The sequence below is a fragment of the Rosa chinensis genome, chromosome 1, assembly GCF_002994745.2.
Source record: "Rosa chinensis cultivar Old Blush chromosome 1, RchiOBHm-V2, whole genome shotgun sequence".
Classification (NCBI taxonomy): Eukaryota; Viridiplantae; Streptophyta; class Magnoliopsida; order Rosales; family Rosaceae; genus Rosa; species Rosa chinensis.
In genome coordinates this window covers 58,537,648-58,555,721 of record NC_037088.1, presented here as the reverse complement: position 1 = coordinate 58,555,721, position 18,074 = coordinate 58,537,648, and the positions used below count along the sequence as shown (strand labels likewise).

At 44.6% G+C, this 18,074-nt stretch overlaps 3 protein-coding genes across 3 annotated transcripts; 2 read left to right on the top strand and 1 right to left on the bottom strand.

The window, feature by feature from the left end:
* Positions 1–967: 967 nt before the first annotated feature.
* On the top strand, positions 968–3,033 carry LOC112170814. The gene is made up of 4 exons (XM_024308108.1): positions 968–1,019; positions 1,157–1,500; positions 1,549–2,160; positions 2,296–3,033. The coding sequence occupies exons 1-4, from the start codon at positions 968–970 to the stop codon at positions 3,031–3,033; spliced, it is 1,746 nt and encodes a 581-aa protein (XP_024163876.1).
* Positions 3,034–7,947: 4,914 nt separating this feature from the next.
* Positions 7,948–8,838, bottom strand: LOC112170806 (tropomyosin-like). The gene has a single exon (XM_024308104.1). The coding sequence runs from the start codon at positions 8,836–8,838 to the stop codon at positions 7,948–7,950; it is 891 nt and encodes a 296-aa protein (XP_024163872.1).
* Positions 8,839–15,828: 6,990 nt separating this feature from the next.
* On the top strand, positions 15,829–18,074 carry LOC112182946 (protein PSK SIMULATOR 1). Its single transcript, XM_024321514.2, has 2 exons — positions 15,829–15,962; positions 16,292–18,074. Exon 2 carries the CDS (start codon positions 16,367–16,369, stop codon positions 17,624–17,626), a length of 1,260 nt encoding a protein of 419 aa, XP_024177282.1. The 5' UTR covers positions 15,829–15,962; positions 16,292–16,366; the 3' UTR covers positions 17,627–18,074.

Below are 18,074 nucleotides of genomic sequence, written 5' to 3'. Positions count from 1 at the left end.
TTCCCCCAGTCTGCCAAAAACGGAGAGCCTTCACGGAAGAGAAATACAAAGCAATCCAGGCAGTGGTGAAGAAGCTCCAAGATATCAGGTTTGTCTGAGAAGTCTCCTACCCGACATGGCTCTCTAATGTTATAATGGTAAAGAAGCCCAATGGAAAATGGCGCATGTGTGTTGATTACACCAACTTGAACAAGGCTTGCCCAAAGGACAGTTTTCCCCTCCCACGAATCGATCAGTTAGTTGACTCTACCGCAGGCTACAAACTCCTCAGTTTTATGGACTCATTTTCCGGCTACAATCAAATCGCCATGGAACCCTCCGATCAGGAGCATACATCCTTCACCACCGATAAAGGTTTGTATTGTTACAAGGTAATGCCATTTGGTCTAAAGAACACTGGGGCCACATACCAGAGATTGGTTAACGCCATGTTCGCAGATCACATCGCTAAGATCATGGAAGTATATGTGGACGACATGCTTGTCAAAAGCATCACCATTGAAGATCACATTAAAAACCTGGGTATCGTCTTCGACATCTTACTCCGGTATGGCATGCGACTCAACCCTGACAAATGCGTGTTTGGCGTACTGGGAGGAAAGTTCCTGGGCTTCGTGGTCAGCGAAAGGGGCATCAAGGCCAATCCCTAGAAGGTACAGGCAATTCTCGATATGGCACCACCAAAAACCAGGAATGAGGTCCAGTCCCTCACTCGGAAGGTTGTCGCTCTCGCCCGATTCATATCCCGTCTAACAGAAATGCGCCCCATTCTTCAAGCTCCTTAAAACTCACCATACCGAGATGATCAATTGGAGCCCTGTGCACGACAAGGCTTTCTAGGTCCTCCGAGATTACCTGGCCTCAGTGCCCACTCTTTCGAAATTGATTCCCAGAGAGATCCTATACATTTACTTCGTTGTATCAATCACCGCGAGCAGCGCTGCCTTGGTCCAGCTAGAGGACAGCAATGAGCTACCAGTCTACTGCACCGGCAAGGGATTCAACTATGCCAAGTCCAGGTACTCCAATATTGAAAATTTTTCCCTCGCACTCCTCACGGCCACATGACGATTACGACAGTATTTTCAAGCGCACACGATACATATCTTGACCAACCAACCCCTGAAGCAAGTTCTTCAGAAGCTGAAATCCTCAGGAAGATTGGTCAAATGGTCCATCGAACTCGGCGAGTTCGACATTCATTACAAGCCACGAACGGCCATCAAGGGGCAAGCCGCTGTAGACTTCATCGCCGACTTCATGCACCTGGAAGATGTCGTTCCCTCAGACGAGACTGTCTCAGAACCCCACACCACGCCCCCATGGAATCTCCACGTGGACGGGTCCTCCAACAGTAAACTCAGCGATGTCGGAGTGGTCTTGACTGACCCAAAGGGGAACGCATACGAGTACGCGCTACAATTCAAGTTCAAAGCCTTAAACAACGCAGCCGAGTACGAAGCACTGATTTCCGGCATCAAGCTGGCCAAGGAATTAGGTGTCACGAGACTGGCAATCTTTAGTGATTCCTAACTCGTCGTAAACCAGGTCGGCGACGATTTCCAAGCCAAGGAGCCGCATCTATCCCACTACCAAGCTCTCACCAAGACTTTACTCCAACGATGTCTCCCCAGCTATACCATCGCCCTGATCCCTCAGGCACAGAACAACAAGGCAGACGCCGTCACGAAGTTGGTAACATCGCCCCCAGACACCAATTTGGGAAGCCTCAAATTGGAAACCCTAGATAAGCCAAGCTTCGATAAGCCATTCTCGGAGATATTCCTGGCCGAGAGCGAGCATCCACCTTCATGGATGGACCCATTCGTTGACTACCTCTCTAAGGGTGTCGAGCCCCAGGACAAGATTATTGCAACCAGGCTCCGCAGACGAGCTATGCTATACAAGGTACGGGAGGGAAAACTATACAGGATGGGCAGGTCTTTCCCCCTGCTAAAGTGCATCTCCCTCGAGGAGGGACAGCAAGTCCTACTATCACTGCACAGCGGAGTCTGCGGCAATCATGCTGGAGCGAGGAACCTGGCATTCAAGGCTTTGCGAACAGGGTATTATTGGCCCACCATTGAACAGGACGCAAAGCGCATCGCTAGCTCCTACCTCAAATGCCACCAATTCGCCAACTCCCCCCTTGCACCATCGGTACCACTCTCGATCATCATCGCCCCTTGGGCATACTGCTAGTGGGGCCTTGACTTTATTGGCAAGTTCCTAACGGCCCCAGGGCAACTTAAGTTTTCCATCGTTGCCGTAGACTACAACACCAAATGAGTCGAGGCCGAGGCCCTGGCCACAGTCACAGTTGCAAAGGTCATTAACTTCTTGTGGAAAAACATATATTGCCGCTACGGAATCCCTGAGACCATCATCACCGACAACGGTGCCCAGTTTGACAACCATACTCTCAGGGAATTCGTTGGCCAGTATGGCATGCAGATCCGATATGCCTCCCCCTCTCACATACAGATAAAAGACCAGGTCGAAGCTATCAATAAGATAATCAAGCAGAACTTGAAAAAGAGGCTCGACGATGCCAAGGGCTTGTGGGCCAAAAAACTGCCCGAGGTGCTTTGGGTGATAAGAACAACCCCGAATGAAGCAAATGGCGAGTCCCCTTTCTGCTTATCCTTCGGCACCGAGGCCGTGATCCCAGTCAAGAAAGAGGTGTGCAGCGAAAGGGTGGCATGCTACGATCAGTTCACCAACTCGGAGGGGTTGAACTTTGACTCGGACCTCCTACAAGAGCGACGCGAGCGTGCCCACCTCAGGAATATCAACAACAAACAGCATGTCGCTCGCTACTACAACGCCAGGGTCCTGCCTCGCCGCCTCTCTGTCGAGGACTGGGTGATGAAGGAAAAGATGCCAACCCCAACTGCTCTTAAGGCCACCTGGGAAGGGCCATACGAAATCATCGAGGTTGTCGGACCTGCCACCTTCTACCTAAGGGGAGCAGACGGCGTGACCCTCCCTCACCCATGGAACACCCAGCATCTCCGATACTACCCTAAGTAGGGAAAGGGTTCCAGGCTCGCCCCCACAGCACTATCACAACCCCCCCCCCCCCCCCCCCCAAAAAAAAAAAGAGCTTGTAAGCATCTATTATCTCCTTTTACCTTTCCTTGTCATGTATTTTATTATCTCCTTTTACCTTTCCTTGTTATGTATTTATCAGCTGCCCCTGTGCAGTAATCTATGCTATGATATTACATATATCTCGAATGCTCTCGCAATGAACAAAACTCTCCCCATCGCCACACCCACTTAACGTAATAATCAACTGTTAGCACTTATCACCTTTTGACCTATGATTGGCCTGTGATTGGTCATGTTTTTCTCACTATTATCGCCATAAGCCTTATGATGACCACTATAACACTGGGCAAGGGCACGCTATATAGCAATCCCAACTCACTACCTACGCGATATGCCATTGAACGAATGAATGTTAATGCGATATCACCCACGGCAGGTCTCGCTGACACAGCAAGATGCTATCCCTCGCGAACCCTTGTGTTGCCAGGCGCGATCCAATGAATGTATAAATGAATGTAACGCGATACGCCAACATCTAAATGATTTTTACGCGATACGCCACCGAACGAATGAATGAATGTTAATGCGATATGGCCCACGACCGTTCTCGCTGACACAGCAAGATGCTGTCCCTTGCGAACCCTTGTGTTGCCAGGCGCGATCCAATGAATGTAATGCAATACGCCAACGTCTAAATGATTTTTACGCGATACTCCACCGAACGAATGAATGAATGTTAATGCGATATTGCCCATGGCCGATCTCGCTGACACAGCAAGATGTTGTCCCTCGCGAACCCTTGTGTTGCCAGGCGCGATCCAATGAATGTAACGCGATACTCCAACATCTGAATGATTTTCACGCGATACGCCAAAGAATGAATGAATAATACGTTATACGCCGACGAATGTAAATGAATGATACACGATACTCCGAAGAATGTAAATGAATGATACACGATACGCTAACGTCTGAATGATTTTTGCGCAATACGTCAATGAATGAATGAATGTTAAGGCGATATCGCTCACGGCTGGTCTCTCTGACACAGCAAGTCACTGTCCCTGACAAACCCTTGTGTTGCCAGATGCGATCCAATGAATGAATATATGAATGAATGATACGTGATACACAAATGAATGAATTTTAACGCGATATCTCCCACGGTCGGTCCAGCTAACACAGCAAGTCATTATCCCTTGGAACCCTTGTGTCGCCAGGTGCGATCTAATGAATGTATGAACGAATGTCACACGACACACTAATGTATGCACGAACGATACACAATACATCGACGAACAAATTTTAATGCCATTTCGCCCAAGGCTGGTCTTGCTGATACAGTGAAATGTTGTCCCTCGCGAACCCTGGCCCTGCCAATGTCAATCCAAAGAATGAATATTACGCCATGCACCAACAGAAGAAGGAATGCCACATCCTACATCGCCATGAAACAACTGATTAAATAATGGGTGATACATCGCCATGAACAATTACCACTACACTACACATCACGATTCACGAACCCCCCCTTTAACAGGGCAAAGACATAAGGTAACAAGGGCTAAGGCCAACGCGATACGTAGTCAAACGATATCGTGTTACGTATTGCCTCACCATTTTCCCTCGCCTCCAGCACAGACATACTGCCTCTAAATTTGGCACCTACACTCGCACTCGCACTCGGCGATGGATGATACACAACACCAAAGCCCAGAAATAAAAGGCAATAACGCAATGAAAGGAGATACATACAAAAAATGAAATATTCATTACAAAGGGGCTTTGCGGCCAATAGGAATACATCAATTGCTACTTCGCACAAGTGCGAAACACGACAACATAGTACATATTCAAATAAATGCGAGACACACATCTATCCTCGCATATCCTCCTGAGTCCGATACAGGCTGGCCCCGATCAAGCCTGATTCTTTGGAATTTGAGGAGCTCCGGAAAATGATCACTGAATTGGAGGATTGAGAGGCTGGCCGGGCAATGGTGGGAAAGCCTGGGGGCAGGTGTGCGGCACCACTCTCCATCATATCACCACCTGATCTCCATCGTTGTAGCCCGCCGCCCCCTTCAGTGATCTTGGTCCTTTGGTTTCTCACTCGGACTACTTTTCAGTTTTGCAGGAGCACAGATTGCTCAATCCCCAAGCGGGTGATGAAGCCGAGTCCTTGTGAGATTAGGCTATAAAGCCCATAACCCAAGATGAGATTAAGCTATAAAGCCCAAAAATCTGGAAACGCATATTGCCTCAAGGGAAGAGAAGATTTCAGAAGCAAGAGCACAATGAAAAACAAAGAAAACCCCATACTGAAAATATGATTCACCCTCCTCCTTACCCGCCTATTTCTATGGGACACCATCACCACCAATTGACTCCAGAAGACCAATCGTTGCGTCGCCTTAATGACCTGCATTAATGACAAGACAACCAATCGACAAAGCAATAAATATATTCAACGCACGGGGGACTATCGTCCAACACTATCATTTCCCTATAAACTCCACATGTTCCAATACCAAGCGGACACCCCAAAAGTCAGACCACTCGGTCAATTATCTCAACAAAACCCAAAACATTTACAGAAGAGGAAAAACCTATCGCTATCACAAAACGATACCATACAAAGTTAAGTCTCGCCCTCGGCACTACGTGTCTGCTCTATCCAATTTCGCTCATCCGCCACATCTTGCCCCTCAACATTCTCACCTTGCACCTCAACCTCCTTACCAACAGCCCCTTGCTTGCCAGTAGCACCACCCGCCTTGCGATGGCCAGATGCAGGCTCCGACTCAACCTGCTCCCGGATCACAAACCCCGGACCTCGACCACCACTTGCCGCGCTGGCTTATGATCTCGCGGCCTTCTTGGCCTGCATGTCTCTCACCATCTTCTCCTGATCAATCCAGCCGGCTGTGATACCATCTCGAATCGAGTGCAAGGCCCCATTCGAGAAGGTGATTACACGCATTTCTATGCATGTAATTGTATCTAAACACTAGAATTAAGTTAATTTTTAAGTCAATTATTATGTAATTAATACATTTTTATTTATTTTGTAGTAAATAAGTGGAGTTGTAGATTTCGGAAGAAGTTGTGTGAAATTGGAGCAAAATGAAGGTTTCGAGAAAATGATGAAAAGTCAACATTGATCAACCATGGTCAACTCGAGTGAGAAAGTGGAGTCCAACTCATGGGCTTATATGTTAGAGTGTCACGAGAATACAAAAGAAGACCAAGAACAAGAAAAGCAAGGAAAAGAAATGGTGCTTAACTAATTAAGTTAATTAATCAAATGATTAATTACTTAATTAATCAGGCAAAGAGCAGAAAAAGCAATCTTCACCATGATTTCCAAAACGCACGTGCATGCCATCAGCCTTTTCTTTTATCTCTCTAGCCAACCAAATACTGCCACGTAGCAGTCTTGTTGCTTTTTCTTACTCTTGGACGACCACCGAAACAGCTCCTTCACTCCCATTTCTTCCTCCCTTGAATCTTAGCTGTCCATTTGATAATTAGTTCACTATCCTCTCTTCCCATCTTGAGTCACAGACGGCACGTATATATATAGAGATATTCACAGAACCCTAAAAAGCAACAGCGCCGAACCGCCACTCCATCCTCTTTTCTCTCTAACACCGAAACCACCACCTCCAATCTTCTTATCTTTTCTTCTCCTAACCAATTTCCTCTCCTCACCAAGATTCACACCTCTTCACCAAGATCCACTTCACCTCACCAAAATCCACCTCACTAAGATTCCATCTTCTCATCAATTCCACAAATTTCAAAGGGGAAGCCCAAGCATCAGGAACTTCATCACCATCAAATTAGGGTAAAAGTGAGGAGCCATAAATCAAGGCTAGCCATAATTGCTTTATAGCAATTTGTGGCTTGTTCTTGTTACTCATACTTCTCTTCACTTTGTTCCTCTTTAAATTATGTATATTGATGTTTGTTTAATGATGGGTAGTGAGTAGATTTGTTGTTAGGGGCTAGGGTTGTGTGTCCTAATCCAAATCTTGTGTAAAAGATGCTTATTTTAATGTAATGATGCAATTTTCATATGATGGATGCTTATATATATTTTTGTTGGGTTAAAATGCATGTCTAGGAGCCTAGTCAACTCTAGGATGTGTATTTTGAGCATGTCTAGGATGGAGTTAGAGGCTTGACCCTCTCTAATTCCTAAGCTAGAAACCTTCAATTTCATATTCGAGGGGTTATAAGCATGGTGATTTACACTCGTTGCGTGAATTCGCGGGAGGGTCCCTTAGTAGTCTAATTCTTCGATCTTTAGGCCTCTTGATGTGAATTAGAGACCCTTGAACCGGTTCTAATTAATGCCAAGCGAGTTCCTACGGCCCTTGAACCGGAGTAAGAATACCATGAAAGAGAATTTCGGTCCTTGAGCCTTGAACCGCCTTGGATACGACTACCACCAAAGTAGGAAATTTACATCTACATTAGATTAGCTTCCGACACATGAGATTTGGGTGAAGGAACCTCTCAAGCACCCGACATTCTCATTATATTGTTCACACTTTTCTAGTTTAATTTCCTTGCATTTTTATTAATCTCTTTGCATTTTATTACTTTTTGTTAAGTTCAAATCAACTCTCAAATATTAAATCCATCGACTCAACTGTGCTTAACTAATTTGGGCTACAAGTTAGTGGCTTTGATTAGGCTCAGTATGAGCTAAGCCGAGCATTACCGAGGCTTGGTGCCTTGTGAATATTTTATTTTATTTTATTTTTTATTTTTATTTTTATTTTCATTTCATTGTGTGCTTTTAAGTTATTCTAGTGCTAATTACCTTGGTTAGGTCCAACACCTAATCCCCGAGGTACGATAATCAAGGTTCTAATACTTCCCTTACTTGACAACGATTCGTATGCTTGTGAGAGCATATGCTTTGTTCATTTTCTCTTGAAAGTGATATGTCCGGAGATAGAGATCCACCGCCTTATCTGTACCATCCCGCCTAGCCTTGGCAAGCTTGTCCCGGTGCGTCTCGGCAGCAGCGCGCATGCGGATACAAACTTCGGCGAAGTCACTCGATCGTGCCCACTCCTCGGCTAACTCCTTCTTCAGCCGCTCCATCTCCTCCTCCCTCTCGCCTGCCTCCAGCTCCACATCCCGTAAACGGTCCACTTCCCTCTGCAGATTCCCAACTTGGTCCTCTAGATCCACCATGTGATCCGGATAGGGAGCCAAACTCTCCAAGGCAGTGGCACGACACTCCAACTCGGTATCGCGTTCACGGACTTGCCTTTCCAAATCTTGCAGACGCTCTTCGGTCTCGGCCACCCGGGCCCTAACTTCGGCGTAGTCACTCAATCGTGCCCGCTCCTCGGCTAACTCCTTCTTCAGCTGCTCCATCTCGCCTCCCTCTAGCTCCACATCCCGTAAACAGTCCACTTCCCTCTGCAGATTCCCAACCTGGTCCTCCAGATCCATCATGCAATCTGGATAGGGAGCCAAACTCTCCAAGGCAGCGGCATGACACTCCAACTTGGCATCGTATTCACTGACCTGCCTTTCCAAATCTTGCAGACGCTCTTCGGCCGCGGCCACCCGGGCCCCAACTTGCTCCACCAATCTTAGACCATCCTCCGCCCGCTGCAGCTTTCCAGTTAAATCCAGGTTCGCCTCCCTCAGCGGAGCGATAGCACCCTCAGCCTCTTGACGACAAGCCTCTTCTATGGCCAGCGCTTGCTCCAGCTCCATCCTCCTCGTGATCCCTTCATCAATGGCTCGCCGCATATCCCCATGCTCAACCCGCCCTTGGTCTACAACGTTCTGAAGCTCGCGCGCCCGATTCCTCTCGGCCTCCAGCTCCTCTTGCAGTTGAGCTATCTCTTGATCAAAATAAGCCACCAGCTCACCCGAGGCGTGTTAATTCAAGTTCACCGCCTCCATTATACCATTGTCAACATGTTCACAAAAAAAAAAAAATAATAATAATAATAATAAGTAAACTCATAATGACACATACCCTCATCAACCTCTCCTAGGTCTCCCGATACCCAAGGCGTGGGTCTTCAGCACTCACGCGACTGCGATCACAATGACAGTTCCGCAGGTCAGCAACCATATGAAGGATGGAGCCATTGATAATTCCAATCTCGCCCAGTGTGCGCGCGAGACCCCCGGCAACATCATCCTGTGAATCCCTCGAACCCCCATTTGTAGATCTCGAGCGCGACACAGTATCAACCCGAGACCTCTTACTACCCCGAGTGTTGACAGCGACACCAACCGGGGGACTCCCGAGACGAAGTTGCGAGGCCATCATCTTCCTCGACAAGACCCTATCCGTCCGAGCATAGGTGTCCGACATTCGGACTCCATCCCCCTCGCCACCTTCGGTTCCCCCCTCGATAACCTGAGCAACCCCGAGTACACCCTCTCCAGAATCCGGTTGCACCTCCGATACCTCAACCTTCAGACCTGTCTCGCCAACGGCTTGGCTGGTTACCTTCGTCTCCACTCTATCCATAGTAATGACTTCCCGCGAGACAGGGTCACCTATCTCCTTACCAAAAACGGTTTCCAACTGTTCCAGCACCGCATCCTACACCAGGAGAACACGAGCACTAGTGTCGCTCTGATGTCACTCTACCTCCTCCAGCAGCTCCTCCACCGAGATCTCTACCTCCACAGTGGGCTCCGAGACCCGGGCCCTATCTCTTGCAAAAACCTGGGGGGACTGCCTCATTACTTCCCGAGTCTTGGGGGACTGACGCTCGCCAGCTCACACTTAGGGAAGTTTACCCACCTCGCCGACCTGCATGGGCTGATCCTGACCATCTCGAGTTGGCTCCCGAGGATCTGGAACCTCATGCACCTCGGTTCCAGCCTCCTCCTCGGCCCGCTGATTGAGATACTCCAGGACGGCATCGGGGAACCTCAGATACATCTCATCGGGCAACGACATACTTACCCAGTGATCAGTCACACGCACCTTATCGGGGAGGTCCACATCAATGCGCCTCGCCGTCTACGATTCTTGCAATAACGCTTAAATAATGGTATCAGGATCAACATCAGCATATGGAGCATTGCTCTTGCTCAGAGCTTCGGTCGGCATATCAGCTGCGGAATAAACAAACAATGTCAGTAGGGATACCACAACACATAACACACCAAGAAAAAAGGAGAACCCCTCACCCGGAAACCTCCCCAACTCAAATCTCTCATATATCGGAAGCCTACACAAACGATAGAACCCCCTCGACCCCCTTGGAAAAGCACCCATCACCCTCGCCACACGTTTCAGCTCCAGCGTGGTCAAATTCACCTCCTGCCTCACTACGATGCACAAAAACACTATTAGTATACACCAAAGGCAAGAAAACCTACCAAAAAAGACAATCACGATACTTATAGATGGGTTGAAACCTGCTCAGGGCCCGGTGCACCATTTTCAGATTCTGCCACAGGCCACCTACTAGGCATGGCCTTCCTCGCTAACGCAAATAAATGTTCGACGGCAAGTCCTCGATTACAGCGCTGCCGCATGCCCTGAAATTCACGCACCCGCTATCGCGACCTTTGATCGAATACAACTTTTTGAACAAGGAATTGAACTCACCGATACTTGGACACAACAGCCTACTCAACTTCCATAGCAGCAATACGCCCATTATTTGCCTCAACGGATTGGGCGATAGTTGCCCTACCGCTATATTCATACAAGACAGCAGATACTGTAATTCCTCGGATAACGGGAATGACAACCCACACCTGAGTTGGTACTCGTAAAAGCCTGCCCACCCCAACTGGGGGTGACTAAAGGTTTCACCTTCCCTCAACGGACGCAACAGGATGTTATCCGGAATCGCCCAAGTGACCCTCAGTTCAGCAATCTGCTCCTCCGTCATACTCGGACCCGGCTGATCAATGGGTGTCTCGCCAAGGATCAATTGCCCACGGGGCGTACGTGGGATCTCCAAAATCTCGACTTCCTCCTCATCGGGAACATCGGGCACCACAAGGCTCCGAGAGAGGAACCCTCACCACCCCCTTGGGACCTCCCCACAATACTCCCGCGAGACCCCCCACTACCACCTCCTCAGGAATCACTCTCACCAGCCCCCCGGGGGCCTCCTCCACCGCGACCACAAGAGGAACCTTCTCGCCCGCCACGACCGCGATTCTCACGCCTCATAATCTGAGTGATTTAGATCCTTGACCAGTCGCCTCTTTTCAATATCGCCTTCCTCAAAACTCTCCCGCAAAATTCAAATCCATGAGCCCTATCCGGAGCAACCAAACTAGACTAAACTCAACCCAAGGCTCAAAACCCTAAAATCTCATAGGACCTAACCGAACCCAAAATCCACAGGAAAATCACTTTCCCGGAGCACGACCCCCCACAAGATACACGCACACCAATAACTCTAGATAAACCAAGAAGGTCAAGAGACGGCGTACCTATTCACTCATCCGGTCGAGATACAGAAACTGCGACGACCACTCCACGTCCAGATAAAATCTCTCCACACAACTATGACTCCAATCTCACCTAGTCCTTCTCTCAAGCTCCAATACGAACGCCGAAACAGTAACCATCTCCATCTCTACCCTGTCCTTATATAAGGACCTCGAGAACGCCCGGACCGTTGGACGTGCAAGGACAACCACCCAAGATCTCACCACGTGTACGACATCCCTGAGCGTTACAGAAGTCGTGCGCCATCGCCTCGGCTACTCACCACTCTACCATTATTACAAGATACAAATCCTAGTACACCGGTCTTCCCGCACACGAAAGCAAATAAGCTCACAACAAGTGTCACCAGGGAATAGCCCATGCGCTAGAGGACGTATGCAACCCCATCGCCAATTCCTGATAGCGACACCACATCGAGCACCAACAGAGCTTACTCACCCTAGCTAAGACTCCTCCTGAGTGGGGACTTGGGGGACTGGGGGGGGGGGGGGTACTGGTTGTACGGAAGCCACGTGGCATAAACTTGCCTTGAACTTCTGATACTTTTACCAGCAGCAAACTCCCCACCCAAAAGAACTCTTGACTGGGGACTTGGGGGGACCTGTTGGTATACACATACCTCCTAAGCACAAGTATCGGAAGCACAAGACTCGTATCGCCTATACATTAGCAAGATAAGCTCCCAGCTGGGGGTTCCGATACCCCTCGGGGCGATATCGGGATCCCAAGCGTCCCACACTGAAAGAAACGTGACTAGGCTCCCACAAACCTGCTGCATTAAGGACATCTCCAACAACCTAAAGAGGTAACTGTTTACTATCGCTTTCCATTATCATTATCTTATCCGATACTGACTTAGGCATCGCAGCTTCAAAGGTCGGCACACCCGGTCTTCCCTCTGACCTGTGTCTAGCTTGCAGATAATCGAGACCGATAGCGATAGTAGCAGACCGATACAACCCGTGTTCAGTTGGACCAGATTGCCCTCGAGACCACTGAAACAAACCATTCTTTAATTCTTGGGTTTGCTTTTCTTGCACCTTGGGTTGAAAGATCTTACCTGGAATTACAATTTTTGCATACAAGGAAAAGAGAAGGGAAGAGAGGAGAAAGGAAGAGACCATCCGTTTGAAAAAAAGAAAGAAAGAGGTCTCATGTGACACAGAAAGAAAGAAAGAAAGTAAGAAAGAAAGAAAGAAAGAAAGAAAGAAAGAAGGAAAGAAAGGAGAGAGGAGAGGGGAGAATAATCTTCTGCTTCAACATCAATATTTGGGTGCTGGAATTTTCCATCTTGAACCATTAAGTCGTGGTTTGCTGATGTGGCAGCCTTATATTAAATTATAACAGATCCTAGCATCTAGTATTATAGTAGAGAAGCCGGATCCTACTAGAATCACTCGAATAGAAGAACAGAACACTCCTTTGTTTTAAAGAAAGAAGAAAAAGAAGAAGAACATAACCCATCATCGAACAAAGTGAAGATTTCATCATATTTTTTGTTATTTTATTTTTATTTTTTTGAAACATGAAAGAAATTACAAAGAGGATCCACTTAGAATCTTATACAAGGCTTTATCAAAATGTAACAAGGATAAAATCTCAGGAGGGAAATGATTACACTAAATATAATTTTGAGAATAAATTTGGTTGTTTAACAAAATAGTCTGCTACCATATTAGCTTCTTTGTAAACATAATCAAAAGAGACGGTTGTAAAACTTGAAGTTAAGTGCAAGAGTGTGGATAGTCTCCAAGAAATCTTGAATTGACGCTAACCATTTTGATAAACAATATTGTGACTTAAAAAAAAAAAAAATTGATGCTGCTGTGTTGTAAGTATAATCAGCTGTGAATTCGTGTTTGGTAAATAATACTTTAAAAGTATTGTCAATACATAAAACAACTTCAGAATGTGTTTTAATTGAAAACAGCTTCAAAACTAACCTTTGGGTTGCTTCTAAAATTTGCCGTCAGTGACCTGTAATTTTCAGTTAAAACTGTTTTTATTTATTTACCAAACACAATAAAATCTAAGGGGGGGTGTATTCAATTAAGAGTCTATTGGATTGTTTTGTATTTTAAAAGTCTTTTAAAATCTTATGGTATTCAATTAGGATTTCAAAAAGTCCTTTAAAATCTTGTGGTATTCAATCAGGATTTTAAAAAGTCCTTATAAATCTGGTGGTATTCAAAAGCCCGTGATTTTGAAGGATTTTATTAGATAATTGATTGTGTAGGATTCTTGGGTGTCTGGTATAAATACCAAACCCTATCAGAAATCCACTCTCTAGAGGTGAGATTTTGATGTCTTTATTTTTTCTCTCCGTCTGAAGACGAAAAGACCTCAAACACCAGAAGACGAACTGATCTCGACCTCTGACCTCAATCTGTATTCTCTACTAACCAAGGTAATTCCTCATCTTTGTTTTGGTATTTGGAGTTAGCATCATTTTCAAAACTATATGCGGATTGATTGGTTTTTGTTTTGGTGTTTGGAGTCGGTGGTGTACGTGCTTGGACCGGAGCATATAGATAGACACAAACACACAGCAATAGGATTGGTTCATAGTTTTCAATTTCTATGTACTTGGCAAAAGCAATAGGATTGGTTCATAGTTTTGGTTCCATATAAACTGTCACAGTTTTGGCATATTTTGCTATAAAGGTTAATTTTAAATTCGAGATTGGAGTTGGTGGTTAGCAGTGAGTTCAATTACGGAGGAAAGAATGCAGTGTCAGTGATATGATAGATATATAGCAAATGAAGACCGGTCTTATACTCTTATCATAAATTTAGACTCTCAATTAATTCTATGGATAATGACAGCTGCTCCCATCCTGTTGGAGTTAATACAAGTTACTTGTTCCTAAAGATAGGTTGTTTCATGTCCGCAATCTGAACCTATGTAAATAGAACAGCTTATTCATATTTAGATTTACTCCCTGGTGGTGTCTTACTGTTTTCTTTTTACATTGATCTTTGATCTTGTTATCTGATCTTCATAAGAAAAGAGCTTATTTTCTTTGCAATGAGCAACTTCCTGCTTTAGTTCTTGATTGTGAGCCGAACATTGACTTCAAGAAAGATATTGAAGCAAAGAGGCAGTAAGACTCCCTATTAATTTTTTGTTGAACTAGAAGTCCCTTCACACTTGCTGCCTTCAATTTCTCCCTCTGTATACTCTTTCATGTACGTACTGAAACGATTCATAGAAACCAATTCTCTTGTGTATTATTAATTTTGATAACTTGTATGAAATGAAACTACAGAAATTTGTTACTTCATTGTACTTGAGCGTCCCGTCCTTGCTGCCCCAGGAATTGCATTAAGCATTTCCAATGTGCCCCTTGACTTTTAAGTATATTTAATTATTTATTTGCATAACGGGGAATAATGGAACAATTTAGTTGTACTATACCCTGCTTTGAGATCTAACACAGAAAGATTTTAAAATTACCCAACATGCATTCAACTTATAAAGTACGCTGCTATCAGGCCATTGTGATTAAAAAAATAAGCTTTTGACGTTGAAGATGCTAAAATACTGAACAAGATATACTATGTAATTCTAGTTTCCTCTCGAAAAATATACAAGACTATCGTTGATCACTTCAATTCTCTTAACGAATTTCTTCACCAAATCAACAAAATAGCAGTAGCAAGACAAAAACCCACTCACAAAAGAATCATGTGACCATAACCCTCACCTTAAACAACGGAACTTCTCTTTAAGACACATATAGAGTAACATGGCAGAATCATAGATTACATAGTACATATTTTGGTCTTTATTATATTATTGTTATAAGGACAATCCATGCACTTATTAAAATCTAAATAAATTTTGCTAATACAATACATTAGAATCTATTCAAATCCGTATAGAATTAAAACAATCCGTGGATTCTGTAGAATCCACGAGAATCCATGAATTATAAAAAGTCAAGCAGAATCATTTAAAATCTAGATTGAGTACACCATCCTAAATCCTAAAAGTTTATACAAAAAATGATTATTTTTTTTTTAAAAGTAAAGCTATCTCAAATGAAGCCTTAAAACAATTAGATTGAGTAAGATTCCATCGAATAAGAATGTTCCTTTTAGGTCTAAATTTACGTAGAGCAACTTTATTGGCTTCCTATAATCAAGCAAGAATTGTCTAATATGAAAAACAGCCTGTTAAAAAATTTATTTAGGAAGACATAGATATACTACTCATATACCATATTGTAATTTCAGCAACCGACACGTGGCAAGAAAAGGGATTTTATTTTTATGACACATCAAAAAAGGGAAGTGTGGATTTTGCAGAAACCAACTACCGGACAACAGAGGCAGCAAGGCCCTCGGTGCCCAAGGCGAGGTGGCGCGTGCATTACACAGCCTCTTCATTGTTTTAGCTCCCAATCCTTGTAGCCGCTTGGATTTAAAGGTCCGTTTACAACATCCTTGCGATATACATTATTCCAAAACTTTGCTTCTTTCTGGATTTGTTGTTCTAAATCCAGAGAAGGTTTCGATCTTGTTGGGCAAATTACCCACCATTTTTACCTGGCAAATAAAAATAAATCAACAAAAAGCGTCTTAAACTTGGGGATTTGAATTCAAAGATAGTTAGGGTTTCGTGATGCCGGTGATCTATTCTACCGGGCAGTAGCAGTAGCTAGAAGCCTAGTAGAAAAACTGATTAGGGTAATTTTCTTTGTTTAATCCACTGATGTAGCCCCATTTTTTGATTGTTAATTATGTTATTTTATACAGGATCGATCAGGAAATATGATGCTTGATTTGGCTTACGCATCTTAATTGTTACTTTCTGGGTGGGGTGTGTAAGAGATGGTGGCAAAGTTGAGGTTTCCCAGGTTGATGAGGACTAGAAGGAGGAAGCAGAAAGCAGTGGTTGGAATTTTTGCTTTTGAAGTTGCAAGTGTGATGTCTAAGCTGGTCCATCTATGGGCATTCCTGAGTTCTAAACAAGTTGATAGGCTCAGGAAAAAGATCTCAGATTCGGTGGGGATAAAAAAGCTTGTGTCACATGATGATGATTTCATTCGAGGTTTAATACCCGGTGAATTGTTTGAGAATATGGTCCCTTTGACAAAATATGTGGCCAGGCTCGGGAAGAATTATTGTTCTGATCCTAGTTTGAAGGATTTTGAGCATGCTGTTAGTGATTGGATCAACAATGGTGTTGACCCTTTTGGATGGGAACTTCCATGGGAGAAGATGGAAAAGAAAGCCAACAAGATGGAGAGGTTCATTTTAATAAATGCAAATTTGTATGACGGGATGAAACTTCTTTCGGATCTTGAACATACTCTGAACGACATCACTGCCACCTTGGATGGTCCAATTTTGCTTGAGTTTCAGAACAAGGTAGAGCTGAAGCGGCTTGAAGTGGAGAATTTGAAAGAGGAGTCTTTGTGGAACAGGACTTACGATTACGTAGGTATCCTTTTGGCAAGATCTGTCTTCACAATTTTCAGTTGGATCAAGTCTGTTTTTGGAGTTCCTCAACTGATGGCAGATGCAGAAACCAAAGATTCTGATCACATTAGTCCTAGTCCATCAATTTTCAGCAAGTACAAGCTGTTGGATGCTCCATCCGACACACTCGGTGCTGCTGCCTTAGCACTGCACTATGCAAATATTGTTATCAAAATTGAAAGTTATGTAAGATTTCCTCTCTTTTTATATTGTGGCAGACATAACCTGTACAGTATGTTGCCTGCAAATATGAAAGCTGAGCTAAGTGAAAGGCTGCCTTCTATCAAGAGCTCGACTTCATCAGTTCGCGATCTTGCAGCAGAGCGGAAGGTGGCAATGGCGGAAATATTAGAATGGTTAGCACCACTTGCTCATAATACGACGAAATGGCAGTCCAAGAGGAACTTTCAACAGAAAGCCTCTGTTTCCAGGAGCCATGTGCTTCTGGTACAAACCCTCTACTTTGCAAATCAACAGAAGACAGAAGCAACAATTATGGAACTTCTTGTTGGTTTGCAGTACATCTACCAAGCTGGCCTAGAAGCTTTCCGAGAGAATGACTGCCGAAGGCGTGAAAGAAAAGCAGCCTCCCTGGAAGACCAAGACTAAGGCAGCTCTCCATTGTTCTCTAGGAGTCCAAATCAGTAACTACTTAAGAGTTAGTCTAAAAGTTATATTACGAGTATATTATTCGCATCTAGTGTTATTGACAGTCCATTTAACTATTTAAGGACAATGTCCATTATAATCTGACTGAGTACTTTTACAGTCCTTTGGTACTGCACGAGTAAATGCTCTTGCAATGTCTATAAGGGCATCTCTTATAGAATATGGTGAATGCTATTGGAACATAGTTGCCTAACGGAGATCAAACTGTGAGATTGACTCATTCAGATGCCAAGAACATGTTTTATCAGCTTGATTAGTAGTATACTATTCCCTGGAACTGTATGATTTCAGGTTCTACTATAGTGCTGCATCACATTCATTTATCACTTTGATTTTGCCTTGTTCTTTTACTTTTAGATGTAGGTCTGTGGAGTTTCACCTAGCAGTA